The following is a 20,374-nucleotide window of genomic DNA, read 5'->3' as shown; positions in this document are numbered from 1 at the left end:
TCCTGCCCCCTGGCTCTCCTCTTCGACTCCTCACATCTCGTCTCCTGTCATTTGATTTCTCATGGCTATTCCTCACAGCCCCACTCCCAATACTGGGTTCCTTTCTTCCATTCTTCAAAACCCAACTTCCATCTTTCACATTCTGCTCTCTGTCTTGTGTATCTTGCCTCCCACTTCTCAGAACACATTGTTCATCTCCAAAATCTTGACTCCCAATCCCTGACCCCACGCACTCAATACCAGGATCCACACACTCAACTCTGGGATCCAGACAGTCAACTCCTGTCCCTAGACTCCCAGTTCCTGGCTCCCCACCTACTAGCTCTAGCTCCCTACACATGGTCTCTGGGGCTGGAGCCCCAAGATTTGAGCCTGTACCTGGAGTCGCTAGGCCGTGAGCACAAAGCTCTGAGCTCCTACCTACAGAGTCTGGGCCCTCACCCCCAAGCTCAACGTCCTTACCCAGAGCCTCTGGGACTCTAACCCCACGATCTGTACATCTTTCTAGAGTATTTTGGTCCCCAGCCCCAAGCTTTGGGCTCCTAACTACTGTATCTAGGTCCTCATCCACTGAATCCAGGTTCCCAGCTCCAGACCCTAAGCCCTTACCTAATAACACCAGATCTCCAGCCCCAGGCTTTGGGCTCCTGTTTACCGACTCTGAATCCCCAGCCTCCGACTCCAGACTTTCAACTTTTGGCCTCAGACTTTCAACTCCTGATCCCGGGCTCCCAAGTCCATGATCTAAACTCCCATCTCCAAGCTCTAGGTTCACAGGCCTCCAAACCTTCCCACCAACATTGGTCTGCCTTATGCCATCTTTGGACGATGATCCATCAATCTCAACCTCTGCTCCCCCCTTGATGGAAGAGGAGGTCCCGCTTTCTGACTCCGCACTCTCGCTGTCGGACTCTGTTCTGGAGTGGACCCACCAGCCGAGGAGGATAGAGAGTCCACTCACTGCCAGGCTGAGGAGCAGCAACATGAAGATGACGAAGTCCATTGGTCAGATATTTGGCTGCCCATCTGTCCCTAGAGAGAATGGTCACAACGCAAAACTGGTACTCCAGGAAAAGATAAAAATATCACTCACAGGTGGCAGGGGAGGGACAGGAAGCTGGGGTTTGCGCTTCAATCAGGGAACAGTCCAATCCAAAAGCTATTCCTTCAAATATTTGAAAAACACAAAGTAGAATGCATTCGTCATTTTAGTTTCATCATTGATCAAAGAGGCTTTTTTTGCAAGCATCTCTTTCAAAATGATGAAACAGACACAAACCTGAGGCAACACAGAATCCTATCCTAAACTTGCAGTCCAAAACAAACAAGCAGTGAGGAAACTCTACGAGTATTGGGGGCTGTTTGGGATTGAAACAGCCACAGTTGCCAAATGAATCATCAATGGAGGCAGAGCCAAAGGCATATGGTGAACAAATGTAGAAAGGTCTACATAAAAATTGAGAGATAGCATTAGACTAGATTGATTCCCAATGTGAGTAGGTTGCCCTATGAGGCGAGATAGAGTAGAACGGGGCTCTACTTGAGTAGAGGAATGCACATGGCACTGTATTAAAAAAATTGAGAGCTTGGCAGGGCAGATGCTATAGAGGCTGTTTTCCTCAGCTGGAGAATTGGGTGAGGTAGCGAGCAGTTACACCTACAAAATAATGGGTTGGTTAGATTAGATTACTTACAGTGTGGAAACAGGCCCTTCGGCCCAACAAGTCCACATCGACCCGCCGAAGCGCAACCCACCCAGACCCATTCCCCTACATTTACCCCTTCACCTAACACTACGGGAAATTTAGCATGGCCAATTCACCTAACTTGCACATTTTGTTTGGAAAGCCACGCAGACACGGGGAGAAAGTGCAAACTCCACACAGTCGCCTGAAGCGGGAATTGAACCTGGGACTCTGGCGCTGTGAGGCATCAGTGCTAACCACTGTGCCACCGTGCCGCCGCCCACTGTTTGGTGTGAGAAAATTCTTCTCTGGAATTCTCTACCCCCAATGCAACGTGAATGCTTGGTATTCAAAATCGAAATCAACGGAGTTTTGGTCACTCTGGGAATTAAGGAAAGGGTGGATAGGGAAAGAACATAAATATTAATTCGGAACAGAAGTAAACCGCCTAGCTACTAGAGCCTACTGCACTACTCAAAAGGATAATGGCTATTCTGGTTCCTCCATATTGCCACTGACCCCTGCTAACCTGTTATTATTGAGTAGGGTCTAGCAGGGATGCCAGAGGCTGAATGGAATTGGAAACAGATGATCATATGTTAAAGGGTAATTTGGTGAAAACTTGACTGAGTGTATGAGGAACAAATAAGTGGAGTTGGAGTTGGTGCTGTGACAGACTAACCTGAAAAGTACACACATGGACTCTTAACTAATATTTTACCCCCTTGCTTAAATCTACTTCTATCTTAAAAACAAAGTCTGCTCCCACTGCCTCTTGAGGAAGAGTTCCAAAGATGCAGGACTTAAATGGGTGGACCTTATTTTTACAGCGGTGATCACTAGTTCTATATTCTCCGACAAAAGGAAACATCCTCTCCTCGATTTTCGTGGCCCCTCTAGACCTGTATTTCAATTAAGTCGCCTCTCACTCATTTAAATGCTACTGGATAGAAGCCTAGTCTATCCAACCTTTCCTTCTCAGGCAACCCACTTAATCCAATTAGGTTGAATAAAAACTTTCTAATGTATTTTACATTCTTCCTTAAATATGATAATCTATACGGTACACTGCTCCAGATGTAGTCTCACCAATACCCTTGATAGTGGAAGTATAACCTCCCCATTTTACATTCAAATCCCCTCACAATAACCAAAAACATTCTATCAACTTGTCCTGATTTCTTGCTGCATTTGCAGGTTAGCCTTTTCCAATACCTCATCACTTTAGGTACAATGCTTTCTTTTTCCAATATCTCATTTTCACACATTATACTCCAGATGCCACATAACCTCATAACCCATCCCTTTTCAGGGTCCTTTTGCCAAGTTCACAACTTCCTTTTCTACGTATCTTTGTCTCATCAGCAAAACTTGGCAACCATTCCTCTCTCGTTTCATGCAAGTCATTTATATAAATTGTAAAATGTCGAGGCTCCAGCAATGATCAGTGTGTCACACCAAAACATGCTAACTAGAAAACTATGACTCACTTATACTTCTGTCTCATGCAACTCAAGCTCCTATCTATGGCAACGTGTTACGCCCTAAACCATGAGATTTCACTTTCTGCAATGACATTTGATGTGACACTTTATCAAATGCCTTCTAGAAATCCAAGCATATCAAATCAAAATATATGGGAAAATATGATTTTCCCTTTCACAAAACCATGTCAATATAGCCTTATTACCTTGAATGTCTCTGAAGTGCTCTTTTAATAACAGTTTGTGTTTTTAGAATTGTAATATGTTTTTAATAATAGCTTCTAACATTTTCCCTGTGACAGATACTAAGCCAACAGGCCTGCAGTTTCTGTCTCCTGCTTTTTTTGAAGGTAGGAGTTATTCACTATGTTCCAATCAAATGGAATCTTCCAACTCTTGTTCGGAAGAGTCATATCAGACTCTACGTTTATTCAGTTTCTCTTTTCACAGAGGCTGCCAAACCTGCAAAGTTTCTCCAGCATTTTAGGTTTGTTTCAGATTTCCAGCAGTATTTCACTTTTGTGGGGGGGGTGTCTGGAATCACTTGTAGGCCAAACCAGATGACAGCGGCAAATTTCATTCTTAATTTAATATTAACAGTCATCAGATGGATTTGTATGACAATCAATGACAATTTTGTGGGTAGCTTTCAATTCCTGATTTTATTATTTTAAAATTCCACCAGCTGCTGTGGTGGGTGTGGGAATCAGCGACAGGCCCTGGGGGTTTCAGAGCAGTACCAAAGGAGGTGAATAGCTCAGTTGGCTTGATGACTGGTTTACGACGCAGTCTGATGCCAACAGCGCAGATTCAAATCCTCGGCCAGCTGAGGTTACCATCTCAACTTCACCCAAGGCATGGTGGCCTTCAAGTTAAACTCACCACAATTATCTCTCTCTAATAAGAGGGCAGCCCTGTCGTCCTCTGAAACTATGGTGATGTTTAACCTTAATTGCAGCGTTGAGTGATGAGACAGAGAATTTGGTTCTCCTGGCTCATTGAGAGCAGACCACACCCTAGGAAGCTCCACATTAATGAAGTGAGTTCATCACAACGACCAAGTGCGATCCTAGAATGGAAGAGACACTTGCGTTTACCCATGGACATTGGGTAAATGCTCTCATAAAAAGTAGGCAAATTCAAAGTCAAGGATAGTACAGAACTAGAGTGTTCCTGGCTTTGTGATATTAAATTGGCATTGGAAGTGCAGAATTACTGAAGTGCCTGTCTTGTGATAAAGTTATCAAACTGCTTTCTTAAAAAGATAATAAATCTCTCAAATGGCGACGCCCAAAGAGCCAGATTATTTCCCATTGCCATGGGAATGGTGACTGGTTACAAAGTCCAGCGATATTGAAGAATGCCACTGTTTGACCAGGGTGTCAAGCCTGATTTCTAACAAAGGTCAGGTGATCCAGAGAGGCAAGGATTGAGCCTGATGAGCAACTTAGCAGTGGTGACAGGGCTGAAAACAGAACAGACAGGGCTGAGGTGAGGAGAACTTGCTTCCTTCTGGGGGAACTGAGTGCCTTTAAAATTCTCTCAGAGGAATGCAGATGCTCCATCATTGAATTTACAGCAGATACAGAGTATGTTTTGCATCCCAGCGAATCAAGGGATATCGGGAGCAGATGAGAAAGTGGAACTGAAGTAAAAAGATCAGCCATAAATGCCATAGCATACCCAATAGGCAGTGGGGCAAACTCTTATCATTTCTTAGGATGTGACGGGCTTTGAGAGTTGGCAGAGAGGATTTAACAGAATGATTCCAGGGGTGAGGGAATTTATTTGGCATGTTTGTTTGGAAAAATCTGGGACACTCTCCTTGGGACGAAAAGTTTGAAGGTAGATTTGATCCTTTAGCAGCCTGGGCCTTTAGATCTGGGGTCTGGCAGAGCGCGGTTCTGCTTGTAATTTTGGGCAATGGCATGCATCATGGGTGGATACCACGAAAGAGGAAAGGTTAATGTAAGCAAAAAAGAAAGAAAAACACACACACAACTACAGTCATTATTTACTTGGCTAGCATCAACCTAATCTGAGGGGCCAGCCAAGAACAACAAACAGAACTGATAAGGACTCATTGCTGACAGTTTCACTGACACACATACACTTTTGAATTGGTCTCAGTCCCAAACATCGGGATACCAAGGCAAAGAAAGGTACAGAATGGCCAATTCTGTCAGTCAAGGAAACTATCGAGTCCTCCGCCTATCTCAGCTCCTTCCTGAGGAGCACAGTAGTACTCACAACACCAGCCAGGGACCAAGGGCTGTCCACTGCCACACCTACTATTCACCTGTGGCCACCTCAGCCAACAGTTCTCTGCTGAGAGTTGCAAGTCGATGCCTGCAGTGTCAACCCAGCAGAGATTCACTGGAATTTTCCTCTTGGAAAAAGAAAATGTTGCCAGGGAAGTTGAAAATAGCCTAGCTTTCAAGGAGTAAGTGAAAGCATCACATTAAATAAAAAAAAAGAGTAAGCCAATATGACAACTGGCTCCTGGCAGAGGAAAGTATTAGGTGTCCAAATTTCCTATCCACAAATCAAAAATGAAAAACAGGACAGTACGCAAAAGAGGGAGTTGACAATCACCACGTGCTTCCTATTTGGGCTTTGCTGACCTTGCAAGGATTAGAGGGAGGGAGAAGAGCTTGGGTGCACATCAGAAGGTCACCTGTCTCAAACCCAGTCGGTACCTTGCCCCGATGTACACCTGCTGCCACCATCCTCTTTCCCAGTATGGATCTACAAGGCTAATGGGGAAGAAAGCCACTTCCCATTCTAACTGGAAGAGGCTCTTGAATTGAAGATCAAGTATCTTATTGCAATCACAGGTCATGTTGGCAGAATAGACATTATTACAGAGACTGAGGAAGACCTGGACATTGAATATCCAAAGGAGTGAGACCCAAAGTTATTCTGCTTATGTTCATAGTAAGTGGTAATTAGGGTTAATACTGAGGAGTGCCTTTTCATAACACCAAAGAGGTGCTTTATTTTTTTATAAAAGATAAAGGAAAGCAATCACAGCAATGGGGGTGTCAATTCAGCCAACAGCTTATTAGGACTTGTCTTCCCATCTTCCTTTAATCTTGATATCAACAATTTCTTGTTAAAAATTATCACAAGGAACCTTCAGTAGTAAAATACAACAGACAAACCTATTGTCATGTTTAAACCAAAAGTTGAATGCTTGGTCTGCTTTAATTCAAAAGCATTACAAGCTTGAAAAGCTGGTTAAGTTAATCTAAGTTCACTGACCATATGGTGGACATGCCTGGGCATTATAACAGAGGAAAGATTAGCACAAATATTTAGGTTAACCAGATTGAAATTTCAGGACCTTGACATGAACTGCAAGAACCTGAGGTTATGCTCAAACAAATTACAGGCGGCCTCTTCAGGATCGAAAATTAGGAAAGGTAGAAGCTTGGAACTCTCACAACTGGTCATTGACATCGGATAAATAGCCAATTTTAAATTTGAGATTAATAGATCTATGTTGGCCAATAAATATTAGACAATAAATGTAAACAACAAGTCCTTTGTAAAAGCACCTTTGATGTAATTAAACATCCCAAGGTGCCCCACAAGAGGGCAGAATGACACTATGGAGACCAGATGGTGAAGGGGCTAGGCTTTAAAAAGTATCTTTGAAAAGGAGGAAAGCAAGGTAGTGTGTTTTTTACATAAAAAGATTCAGCATAAACATCTCCACTTCATACTCGACATGCCTCAACTGCCAAGGATCAAAAACACACAAACTCCCAGACACAGTTTGCATTGTATCTCTCCAATCTCTGCCAAAACGTATGAACTTACACTTCAGTATTAAGTTTCATAATAGGAACTCCTTTCCATTCTTAATACAAAAACACCACACAAAATCTGAACATTTTTTCAGGCATCCTTTGATAACAGCATATTGTTGCAGAGGCAGGCAATGAGAGAGATGCTGAATTATAGAACCAGCTTTCTCAAGGAAAACACATGCTGATTAAATCATCCACCAGGCCTTCCTTGGGAAAGTGTGCATACCTTGTTCAAAGTTTGAGCTGGCAATGTCATTCTTCTCTTTACTGATGATAGAAGCCAATAAGATTTCAATGACAAGTGAAACAAGGCAGACCGACATAACAGTGGGTATAGCAACATCGCATTGAGCACTACTCAGAAGGTCAACCTCCAGCAGGAAGACAAACCATGCCATGACTCCAGAATTATGGTAAAGTATCTAGAATAATTTACAGCATATTGGATAAAAATTACATACTAAATCTTCCACTCTCTGAATCAGACTAGACATGTAACTAAGCGGTGCATTCATTTTGATCAAATCAAAATATTGGCAGACAAAACAGAAAATTAGACTGCTTTTAAAAAGGGAAAATGTTCAGCCATAGTCAAGGTATAGTCCAATGAATGGGGAATAGAAAGATAAACAAAGCCAAAACTCCTTAGTTTTGGACAGATAGACTAAGAAAGCTGAAGAGGAATGCAGTATTTCTCTAACCAGAGTTTGCCCACTGATACCCACCTGATTCCTGTTTTACCAGGACTCCTTGATGCCACAATCGGTTGAATACAGCTTTGATGTCAAGGGCTGTGACTCTCCCCTGCCCTCTGGAATTCAGCTGTTTTGTCCATGTTTGAACCAAAGCTGTAATGAAGTCAGGAGCTGAGGACCCTGGGGGAGCCCAAACTCTGCCACGAAGTAGGTTGTACTTGATAGCACTGTTAATGGCACCTTCCAACACTTTACTGATGAGAGAGTAGATTGATGGAGTGGTAATTGATCAGGTTGGATTTGTCCTGCTCTATAGGTACAGGACATATCTGGGCAATTTTCCACATTAACAGGTAGATGCCAGGGATGTAATTATACTGGAAGGGTGTGGCTGGCAGAGCAAGTTCTGCAGCACATCTTCAGACTATTGCTGGAATGTTGTCAGGGCCCATAGCCTTTGCAGTATCCAGTACTTCCAACCGTTTCTTGATATCACGTGATGTGAATTGAATTGACTAAAAACTGGTAGCTATGATGCTGGAAATCATTGGAGGACACAGATGGATTATCCACTCAGGCATTTCTGGCTGAAGACTGCTGGGAATGCTTTAGCTCTATCTTTTGCACCAATGTGTTGGGCTCTTCCATCTTTGAGGGGATTTTTGTGGAGCCTTCTCCTCCAGTGAGTTACTGGTTAGATGTTGGTGTGAGATGACTTAGCTCTGTCACTTGTTGCTTCTGCAACATGTGCGAGTAGGCTTGTTTGGTAACTTCACTAGGTTGGCACCTCTTTCAGGAATGCCAGGTGCTGCTTCTGGGAAGCACTCCTGATCTCTCCATTGAACCAGTGTTGATGTCCTGGCTTGAGGGGATGGTTGAGTGGGGGATATGCTATGCCATGAGGCTAACAAACAAAAAGCAGAGCTAAAGTCCTAAGTGAGTATCTTTCTTACTAAAAAGGAGAGGAATTTGGTCAAGTAATAGTGAAAGAGAAGGCAGTTGAGATGCTGAGGAGTCAAAAATTGATAGAGGAATTATTAGAAAGGCTGGCTTAACTTGGAAGTTGATCAGTCACCATAAGAATACAGCAATTATGAGGAAGAGGCCATTTGATCTCTCAAACCTGCTGTGCACTTTAATACAATCATGGATGATTCGATTGTGGCATCAATACTTCCTGCTTGTCCTCCCAAGAGCCTTGACCACCCATAATTCAAGAATTTTTTCTATCCTTGAACATTTTTAATGATCTCAACCCAGACACTTCAGTGCTCTGTGGGGAAGCAAATTCAAAGACTATCAGTCCTCTTAAAATAGTAAGAGAGGATCCTTCCCCTCCAATGGGAGACACCCGATTCTGAGAGTGTTCCTTACTTAGAGAAACCTGCAAAAGAGCCAGACACCCTTCTCAGCATCAACTCTGTCTAGCCCCTCAGGAATTTGTTTAAAAAATCTCATCATTCAAGCAAGTGAAGGCTTGTTCTCACTCTTCAGACTACAATCTCTGCATCCCAGGAATCAACCGAGAATCCTTTCTGAATTGCCATTGCAACAATGTCCCTCAGCTAAAGGAGGCCATCAAACGTGGATGAGATTCATCCAAGGAAACAGAGTGAAGGAACAGTACACAATATGGAGATACAGGCCATAAATCGTCCAACCCTGCTTAGGTTTTCAGATGGTGCCAGAGGTCAGAACAAAAAAAACTGTACTCGTGTTCCAAAGACATTACAAAAGGATAATCCCAGCAACAACACACCACTCATTTACCCTCAGTGGTAGGAAACCATTTAGAAACCATAAATGAGGACAAAATTAAAATTGCTTAAATGAAAGACAGCCAGAAACATAAATTGTGTTTTACTAACTTTGCAGCATCTCCTGTACTGGAACTATCCTACAATTTCACCATTGGCTGGTCGGCAAGACTGGCCTAAGTCTTCAACAGAAGTCCATTTCCCTGGTCATGGTTTGTATCTTTGAGAAAGCAGTCAGTCATTCATTCAATGTCAGAGCACTGACTGGACAGTTGTAGGATGTGGAGCCTCTTCACAAATCTCAGGAGAAAAGCCACACAAGCTAACAGTCCAATCCATCTGTGCTATATAGAAACATCATTGACCAGATCCCAACAGCTAATTCCTGGAGGACATGAAAATTAAAACAAAATCCTGGTACAATTTTCAGGAGATACATGGAGACTCCTGACCATAGAACAGTACAGCACAGTACGGGCCCTTCGGCCCTCTCTGTTGTGCTGGCCTTTTATCCTAAAATCAGACTAACCTACATACCCTTCATTGTACTATCTTCCATGTCCCTAATGTATCTGACTCAACTATCACTGCTGGCAGTGCATTCCACGCACCCACCACTCTCTGTATAAAGAACCTACCTCTGACATCTCCCCTAAACCTTCCTCCAATCACCTTAAAATTATGCCCCCTCATGATAGACAGACTTTCTTCCACGATAGGAATGTCTGTCTATCCAGTCCATCGACGCCTCTCATGTTGTACACCTCTATCAAGTCACCTCTTATTCTTTTTCGCTCCAATGAGAAAAACCCTAGCTCCCTCAACCTTTCTTCATAAGACACATCCTGCAGTCCCGACAGCATCCTGGTAAATCTCCTCTGCACCCTCTCTAAAGCTTCCCCATCTTTCCTATAATGAGGCAACCAGAACTGAACACAATATTCCATGTGTGGTCTAACCAGGACCCTACAGATCTGCAGCATAACTTCCTGGCTCTTAAACTCAATCCCCTCGCTAATGAAAGCCAACACACCATACGTCTTAACAACTCTATCATCCCGAGTGGCAACTTTGAGGGATCTATGGACATGGACTCAAATATCCCACTTTTCCTCCACAATGCCAAGAATCCTGCCTTTAAATTCAACATTCAAATTCAACTTTCCAAAGTGAAAGAAAGAGTTTACACTTTTCCAGGTTGAACGCCATCTGCCACTTGGAGTCCAGTTCTGCATCCTGTTCATGTCTCACTGCAACCTACAATACTATCCACAACTCCACCAACCTTCCTGTCATCAGCAAACTTTCTAATCCACCCTTCCACTTCCTCATCCAAGTCATTTATATATTTTAAAAAAATCACAAAGAGCAGAAATCCCAGAACAGATCCCTGAGGAACACCACTGGTCACCCAACTCCAGGCTGAATACCTTCAATCTACCACCACCCTCAGTCTCCTATGGGCCAGCCAATTCTGTATCCAGACAGGTTTCCCTATATCCCAAGCCTCCTTACTTTCTGAATGAGCCTTCTGAAAGATTCCATGGGGGACCATTTCAAATGCCTTGCTAAAATCCATGTGCAAATTAGAATGGTACTGGGAAAGCAGAGCAGATCAGGCAGCATCTGAGAAGCAGGAACCTTTCATCAAGCTCCTGCCCAAAACATCGATTTGCCTGCTCCTGGGATGCTGCCTGACCTGCTGTATTTTTCCAGCACCACTCTAACCTGGACTCTAATCTTCAGCATCTGCAATCCTCACTTTCGCCTAAGACCCACATACACCACATCCACTGCTCTACCTTCAATGCGTTCGGTCACATCCTCAAAGAACTTAGTAAGGCTTGTGAGGCATGATCTGCCCCTCACAAAGCCACACTGACTACCTCTAATCAAAGTATGGTTTTCCAAGTAATCCTAAATCCTATGCCACAGAATCCACTCCAATACTTTGTCCACCACTGACATAACACTAAGTGGTCCATAATTCCCAGGACTATCCTATTCCTTTTCTTGAACAAGTGAATAACATTCGCCAACCTCCAATCATCTGGTATTACTCCAGCAGACAGTGAGGATCATCTCCAAAGGCACAGCAATCTCTTCCCGTCGTAACCTAGGGTATATCCCATCTGGCCCGGGGATTTATCTATCTTATGTTTTTGAAAGTTTTCAGCACGTCCTCCTTCCTAATATCAACCAGTTCTAGCATTTCAGTCTGTTTCATGCTGTCCTCAGAAATGTCAAAGGTCCCTCTCAGGAATGAATACTGAAGCTAAGTATTCATTAAGGACCTCCCCTACTTCCTCAGACTCCAAGTGCAACTTCACTCCACTATCCCTGATTGGCCCTACCCTCACTCTGGCCATCTTGTTCCTCACAAAAGTGTAGAATGCCTTAGGGGTTTTCCTTTATCCTACCGGCTGAAGCTTTCTCATGCCCCTACTAGCTCTCCCAAGTCCATTCTTCAGCTCCTTCCTGGTTACCTTGTAATCCCCTAAAGCCCAGTCTAATCCTTCCCTCAACCTTAAGTAAGCTTCCTTCTTCCTCTTGCTTAGATGTTTCACATCCCTTGTCACCCAAAGTTCTTTCAATGTACCATCCCTTTGTTGCCTCAATGGGACAAACTTGTCCAGAATTATCAGCAGGTGCTTCCTAAGCAACCTCCGCATTTCTGTTGTGCATTCCTCTGAGAATATCTGTTCCCTATTTAAAATGTCCCAGTTCCTGCCTAATAGCATTGTAATTCCCCCTCACCCAATTAAATACCTGCCCATTCAGTCTGCTTCTATCCCTCTACATGACTATAGTAAAAGGTCAGGGAGTCGTGATCACTATCACAAATGCTTTCCTGAGAGATGTGACACCTGGCGTGGTTTGTTGCCAAGCACCAAACCCAATATGGCCTCCCCTCTAGTCGGTCTATGTAGATATCAAGTCGGACACATGACAAAAACTACTCCATCCAAACTATTTGGACTAAGTAGGCTCCAATCATTATTAGGGAAGTCAAAGTCACCCATGACAACAACCCCGTCACTTCTTTGCCTTTCCAAAAATCTGCCTCCCAATCTGCTGCTACTGGGGGGGTGGGGGTGGGGGGGGGGGGGGGGGGGAGAAGAGGAAAGAGAGGAGACCTGTAAAGAACTCCCAGTAAAGTGACTGTTCCTTTCCTGTTTCTGACTTCCACCCATACTGACTCAGTGGACAAATTCTCCTCGACAACCACCCTTTCTGAAGCTGTGATACTATCCCTAATTAGCAATGCCACTCCTCCATCTCTTTTACCCTCCCCCTATTCCTTCAGGGACATCTAACCCCTGAAATATCCAACAACCATCCCTGCCCTTGTGATATCCAAATCTCCATGATGGCCACAACATATTTCCATGCCTAGTTTATTTACTCAATCTAAGTATCATATAGTCCAGCTAGAAGATATTCCCTTGGGAACTACAGATGATGCTTCATTATTTGGGGGACTGTCTTTCACCAGGTTACCTAGCGGTCCAGTTTGCCCCCTCAGGTGGATGCAAGAAGTTTCCACAGCCTCTGTTCGGTGAGAGGCAAAAGTAATTCTCCCTGATGACCCAGTCAATATCAAGTCCCCTAGCCAACATTTGGTTGTTTTTATATCATATTGGCATGTGCGTAATTCTGCTGTTTGCGAACTGACTATTAAAAAAAAGGAGAGATTTGCATATGAATATCTTTACAGAAATAAAAGCTTGGATTTTAAACTAGCGGCAAATGAGTCTTTTTTTGAAGGCATTTAAATATCAACTAAAATTAGTCTTTACAGTATGATTTTAAAAACAATATGTCACAAAGCAGTTCTGAAGAAAGGTCATTAAACCAGAAACATTCAACGCTGCTTTCTCGCCACAGATACTGCCAGACCTGTGGAGTTTTTCCAGCAATTTCTGATTTGGTGTCAGAAAGTGGGTGTCGGAATTAACTCTTGAGAAACTGATACAAGTTTATATTGCGGGGTTTTACATTAAGACATTAGCTTGTTTTTGAGTTTAAAAATAGTGAAGGATCATATTTAGCTTAGACTTTAGGAGAAAGCTGAACAAACAGCCCACTACATCAGTCTTTGCTCCATTACCTTTAAGAATTCAGAGTTTGAATGTTTTTTGGACGGTGTGAAAGAGGAGAAATATTAGTTTCTCTTAGAAAACATTGTTCAGAATAGTTAAAGTAGTTACCTCATTGAAACGTTAAAGTTTCAGACCAAGAATGTTTGATTAGAAACCTACATTGGTTATTTGAAGCTAAGAAAGTCCAAGACCTCAGTTGTGAGCGTCAAAGAAACAAAGTTCACAGCTCTCAGGACCAGAAGCAGTTAAAAGTCAACTTAGGAGATTTGATGGTGAAAATGAAATTTGTTTGGCTATAAAGCAATGCTGCTGGGAATAAGGAATTTTGGTTTCACAATCTTTAGAATTATCATACAGCCCATTTCAAGTGTTTACCCAAGTACTTAGAACATAGAACATAGAAGAATACAGCGCAGTACAGGCCCTTCAGCCCTCGATGTTGCGCCGATCAAAGCCCACCTAACCTACACTAACCCACTATCCTCCATATACCTATCCAATGCCCGCTTAAATACCCATAAAGAGGGAGAGTCCACTACTGCTACTGGCAGGGCATTCCATGAACTTACGACTCGCTGAGTGAAGAACCTACCCCTAACATCAGTCCTATATCTACCCCCCCTTAATTTAAAGCTATGCCCCCTTGTAATAGCTGACTCCATACTTGTTCGGAAGGTAAGGTTTATAGCCTTAACTACCCTTCCAAGCAGTGCATTCCAAATCCCCACCAACCTTTGGATGCAAATAATTTTCCTTAACTCCTCTCTAGAACTCTTGCCTTTTACCTTAAAATTATTCCCACTTGTTATTGACCTTTCAACTGAGAACAGTGGCATTGTATCTACCCTGTCCATGCCCCTCCATCATATACAGGTATACCACAAGGAGGCACTCCACCTACCCCTCCCCCGCACAGCTTTTTCTGCTCCATACAAAACAACCTAAGCTTAATCAGCCTCTCTTTATAGCTGAAATGGCTCAACCATGGTGAATTTCCTCTGCAGCCCCATCCCCCCCCACCCCCTCTCCCCAGTACAACTGTATCTAGAGTAGTGACCAGATGTGCACACAGTACTCCAGGTTGTTACCTATTATACAGCCCTAATTTAACCTCCTTGCTCTTATAATCTGCACCTTGACTGATAAAGACGTGTCCTGTATTCCTTAACTATCCTATGAACCTACCCTGCCACCTTCAAGCACTCCAAGATCCCTCTGTTCCTCTGAGCTTCATGTCCTGCCATTCATCAAGTACTCCCTTGTCTTGTTACTTCCTTCAAAGTAAATCATGTCACACCTGTCAAATTTAAATTCCATCTGTCGCTGATCTAACTAGTTAATATCCTCCTATAAACTAAAACCTTCTACCTCACTGTCAATCACTTGGCCAATCTTGATGTTATTCACTAACTTCCTGGTCATCGTCCCACATTCGCATCTATATCCTACATTTACATTACAAACAATAAGGGACCCGGCACCATTCCCTGTTGCATGCCACTTGGCAATGGCCTCACACAAACAGCCTGCTATTACCAACAAGCCAATTTTGGATCCATTGTCAAGTAACCTCCACATCCCAGGGGTTTTTAACCTTCTTTAAAAAGTCTCCCATGTGAAACCTTGTCAAAGGCTTTGCTGAAATCCATATCAACTACACTGCCCTACGCATTTGGTCACCTCTTCGAAAAATTAAACCTGATGTGTTAGACATGACCTCCCACTGACAAAGCCATTCTAATGACTCCTGATCAAACCTTGCCTCTCCAAATTGAGATTAATTCTCTTTCAGAATCTCCTCCAATAGGTTCCAAATGAGAGAAATTATATTCAGATGGCTTGGTTTATTCATTTCTTTTCTTTTGTGTAATACGCTTGTTTTATTGTTCATTCCAAACCTGCAGCCTTGTGTGTGCTTATGTTTCACTGAAAGACAATGGATTGTTGTCACGTGTAGCAAGATACAGTTTTAAAAAAAAGTTGTTTGTGTGCTATACAGGCAGATTGCACCAAAGTGCATCAGCATGGCAGAACAGAGTGCAAACAGACAGTGCAGCAAGAGACAAGAATTAACATCCGAGAGGTCTGTTTAAAAATCTGATAACAGCTGAGAAGTTGTTTTTGAATCTATTCGTACATGCATTCAAACTTGATCACCATGTTAAATTTGTGTTTTTACGTAGTTATCAAGGCAGACTGGATTTTGGAATCAATAGCATGTTCAATAGTAATATCCACTAGGATCATAACATTACTGTTTTCTGCACAACAATGACTTCAACTCAGTTCGGACCGGAGAAAGGCATTGCACACAACTGAGCTTTTTATCCAACAAACTTGTTACCTTTGGCTGGTGGAGTTTGGATTATTGTTGAATATCTTTGCATGCTACTGACGTGGGCAAGTGAGATTTCTAGCATCTGGTTATTTTTGTTGCGCTGGGTGGGGCACTAATCCTCCCAAGCACTAGCAAATTATAAAATTTAGGCGTTGGCTTTTGTGACCTTACTGCTTTCTTCTTAGGCAAGTGGCTCTGGTTGGTAGTGCATTGATCCCTGATCTAGAAAGGTGCCGAAATTTAGCCCAGCATTGTCCACCACAAAAGAAACCATCAGATTTTGAGGTGGAGGACTGACACCACCTTCTCAGATCAGGAACGTTTCAAATGTTATACTCTTTTTCAAAAGGTACGAACACAGCAATTACAAGCCTGTTGTACTTGTGCGTCTCCCAACCAGGAAGAACATAAAATTGACTGCTCCTAAAAAGGTGAAAAAAATCACTGCTGTGTAACAGTCAATAGGAACCCATTGCGTGAGAGTTTTTTTTATGGTCAGGAGAAATAAAAATGCAAATTTATGATAACTCCTGCAGTGAATTAGAAAAAGTGGTTACAAAATTTGACTTGATATAGTACTATCACTGGACTAGCAAATGTAAAACTCTAGGGAATGGATTCAAAACTCACCACAGTAAAAATTAATTTTAAAAATTTGGAATTAACAGACCCTGACAATATTGCTATTTGCTGGGAAGGAAGTTCAATCTGTCACCTTTGCCTGACCTGGCCAACATGACTCCTGACCCCACAGTAATGCTGTCAAATGGCCTAGCAACCCACGTAGTTCAAGGACAATTAGGGATCAGTAACAAAATGTCATAAAATTTATTTCATGGAATATTACTGATGTTGTTAAAACTGCCAGTTCTGAAAACATAATTCCTGCCAAACCCAGTTAGTCAGAAACACCCTGGGCAAAGTCTCCAGTGACATCCTGTGTGACTGCACCCAGAGATCGCTGCCTCTCCTCAACATGTTTCCAACCTCTGACTATCTATTATATCCCTAACAAACAGGAGTTAGAAGCTGTAGGCCATTCAGTCCCTCAGACCCTGTTCACCATTTGATAAGATCATGATTGGTTAGATTGTGGCTTCATATCTATTTTCCAGTGTGCCCTTGACTCTCTTGACAATTAAGGCATATATGGATAGAGTCTTCAAAAAAAAAGTATTCAATTATCTCTCCAGGAAGAGACTATGCCACACAAAAAGCACTCAAGAAAAATGTCCTTGTCTGCATGGATGCTGCTGTGTCGATGGTCTTCTTAGCACTCTGCCCTCACAGAAGCATGTATGATTGCCTCATTATTCAATCCTTGATTCTCTATTCATCACAGACAAGGCAACCTCCACTATGACCATGTAAAAACATGATTTGGAGATGCTGGTGTTGGACTGGGGTATACAAAGTCAAAAATCACACAACACCAGGTTATGGTCCAACAGGTTTAATTGTAAGCATTGGCTTTCACAGCGCTGCTCCTTCATCCTTCACAAACACATGATAAAGGAGCAGTGCTCCAAAATCTACTGTGCTTCCATTAAACCTGTTGGAAAATAACCTTGGTGTTGTGTGATTTTTAAACCACATAAAAACACCTTCTGTTTGTGACAGTCACATACCCTCCACCAGTCTAAGGAATTTGTTACCCAATAATCTGATCCCACCATCCCAAATTTCCAGCAGCTCAATCACAGACTAGGTCAATCTCTCTCTCTTCCTCACCCTGCCTCCCACCACCCAAACTTTCCAATTCCCCTCGGTTTCCTGCCCGCTGCCAGCCCCCAAACCCGCCCCGTGCAAATTTGTTCTGAGGCACTTGGCTTGGAATACGAATGTAGAGGCAAACATACAAACTATTGGTTTAGGGGGGCAGCAGAGGGAATTAAATAGCGTAGAACGTAAAATGGTAATCGAAGTAAATACATAAATCAGGACATGACACACACCAGAGACAGACTGCAACAGGATATCCTATCAAAAGGCAAAACCCCACACAGCATTAGTGTAAACATGCCGCCACCTACTCAGAACAGAAGCAAGATTGCTCAGAGCTGAGGGAAGGAGGGAAGGAGAGGGAGGGAGTGGTAACACCTGAGTGGGAGGAAAGAAAGAGAGAGAACTCCACACTAAAAAAAGAGAGGGGGGTAGGGCGGGTAGAGAGAGAGAGGCACACACGGAGGGGAGAGAGGGGAAGACCTGAAAAGGGGAATTTAAGAAGAAATTCGCACCAGAGTGGTGGTGTTAATTTTTTTTTTCGCTTGATTGAAAAGCTTGCAAGCTTTCAGCTGAACTTGCCTGGGCTGGACTCGGACACTGCTGGCAGTGTTGGGTGGGATAGAGGTAGAGAGAGAGAGAGAGAGTGTGTGTAAGTGAGTGCGTGCTGGCACTTCCAATAGCAGCAGCTGTGTGGGTCTCTCAGCAGAGAGAGAGAGAGACACACACAGACGGATTCTCCCGCACTGATAAAGCCCAGCCCCCTGTCTCCCCCGCCAGCCGGGATAACTCTTACCGAGCCGGCTCAGGTTGGCTCGGACCTCCTTGTCAGTCGCCTCCCGCAGCCGCTCATCCTCCTGCTCGGTTCTCCTGGGCTTGCGAATGCATTGCATTTTTTTAAAAAAAAAACAAAATCGATCTAATTTGCCGTTATTGCTAAATCAAACGCAATGTACACAAAGAGCGGCCAGCCTCTTCCTTCCGCCTCGGGAGTTTGGTATAGACTGAATCTTGAAGCTTGGCCGCAGGTTGCTAGCGAGAGCCACTGAGTGTGTGTGTGGGAGGGAGGGTTTTAGATTCCCTCTCGAGATCCGTGTTTTCTTAAAAAAAAGGGGGCGGGTTTCAGACTTTGGACTCCTTGAGCTGGTATATCCCGAACATTACTAAAACAGAGAGAAAAAAAAGGAACCAAGGCTCGCATTTCTATTAGAATTTCGAGGTTTCCCCCCCAAAAAGATGTCTTTACACAGCCAGTGGAGTCTTCTGGCAGGGTTACGATGCAGGGACACCTAGAAAGTTGGAGAACCAGTTCTGGAGAGTGGGCTGGGCACAGAGTCAAGGCCTGATAGAAATTTGGCATGGTTAAAAAGCACAAGAGGCGACCATTCGTTCCACCCTGTGCTAGCTCCCAGCAAGAGCAAACAATTTGCCAAGTTCCACCGCATTCCTGCAGTTAATTAACTTTTCTTCTTCTGGTAGGAGGTCCAACATCCTTTTAAATGCAGTGACTGAATCTGCCTCCAACATCTCTTCAGGCAGCACATCCCAGATCCTGACCACTTGCTGTATTTTAAGTAAAACATTTTTCTTCACATGGAATCTTTTGTCGGTTGCCTTAAACCTGCGCCTTTGGTTCTGGATCCTCCTGCCTATGGGACGGACTTCTGCCTACCCACTTTTTGTAGATGTGCCAAGGATTCTTTCTATCAGGATACACCAGGAGACATTAGAGTTGTGAACACAGCCCAGTCCATCACAAAATAGCCTTCTTTCCAGGGACTCGGTCTATATTTCCCACTTCCTCAGGAATGCAGCCAACATAATCAAAGATCCCTCCCACCCAGGTTATACCCTCTTCCACCCTCTCCCATTAAAGAAGATACAAAAGCTTGAAAATGTGTACTAAGATTCAAGAACAGCTTCTTCTCTGTTGTCATCAGACTTATGAACTCTCAATATTAGAGCTGATCTTCCTCAGCACTTTCCCTGTAGCTGTAAGACTATATGATGAGATTAGCTTAGATTCGATTCCCTGCAGTGTGGAAATATTCTGCATTCTTGTGATGTATGATTTGTCTGGTTAGCATGCAAAACTGTACATTTCGCTGTATTGTGGTAGATGTGACAATAATAAAATCAAACTTGTGATTTTAAACACTTCATTGCAACTCTTTTCAACCGATTGATTTAAAAAAAGGTCACAACTGATCCGATTATGACCATAACACTTTTCTATCTGTCCCCTCAAATGAGAGACTAATTTTTACATGGTGCTCTCTCTCATTCTAGATTCTCTCCCCCAACCCCCCCCTCCTGCCTCCAGGGAAACACCCTGTCAGCATCTACCCACCTCCACCATCTCAGGCTCCTGTACCTCAGCAAGTTCACACCTCACCCTTCCCTACTTCAATGCTCACAGACCCAAACCACAAGCTTTCCACAAGATAACCCAGTCAAATGAACCTGTACAGCTTCTAATGCAAATTTTGTTTACATTTTTAAAAAAAAATGTAAGGTGACCAAAACTGTACACAGTACTCTGGATGTAGTCTCACTAAAAGCCCGTCATGAGGTGTGGAGAAAACATCACGTCATGAAAGATTGCTATTACAAGAATGGATTTTGGCCAGAGCAATCTCTTGGACTGGTTTTGGGTATTTACGAGATCAGAATTTCTCCTCTCCTCAGTTGACCTGGGTTTCAGGAGAATTGACTGAAATTGACTTAATTCCTGATGAAGGGCTTATGCCCGAAACATTAATTCTACTGTTCCAC

At 43.2% G+C, this 20,374-nt stretch overlaps 1 protein-coding gene across 2 annotated transcripts in view; it reads right to left on the bottom strand.

Annotated features, from left to right (window-relative positions):
• The window catches only part of plcd1a (phospholipase C, delta 1a), a 92,747-nt gene that overhangs the window by 52,938 nt on the left and 19,435 nt on the right, over positions 1-20,374 (bottom strand). The window contains exon 1 of one of the 2 annotated variants that reach the window (XM_072576372.1): positions 18,396-18,688. The exons of the other annotated variant lie outside the window; for it this stretch is intronic. Coding sequence (XP_072432473.1) covers positions 18,396-18,492 — 97 coding nt within the window. The 5' untranslated portion in view covers positions 18,493-18,688. Of the gene's footprint in view, positions 1-18,395; positions 18,689-20,374 lie in introns of those variants that run through there. 2 annotated transcript variants of the gene reach the window in all.

This window comes from Chiloscyllium punctatum, chromosome 8 (genome assembly GCF_047496795.1).
Source record: "Chiloscyllium punctatum isolate Juve2018m chromosome 8, sChiPun1.3, whole genome shotgun sequence".
Classification (NCBI taxonomy): Eukaryota; Metazoa; Chordata; class Chondrichthyes; order Orectolobiformes; family Hemiscylliidae; genus Chiloscyllium; species Chiloscyllium punctatum.
The sequence above is the reverse complement of the archived record's forward strand: the minus strand, read 5'-3'. Positions and strand labels throughout refer to the sequence as shown.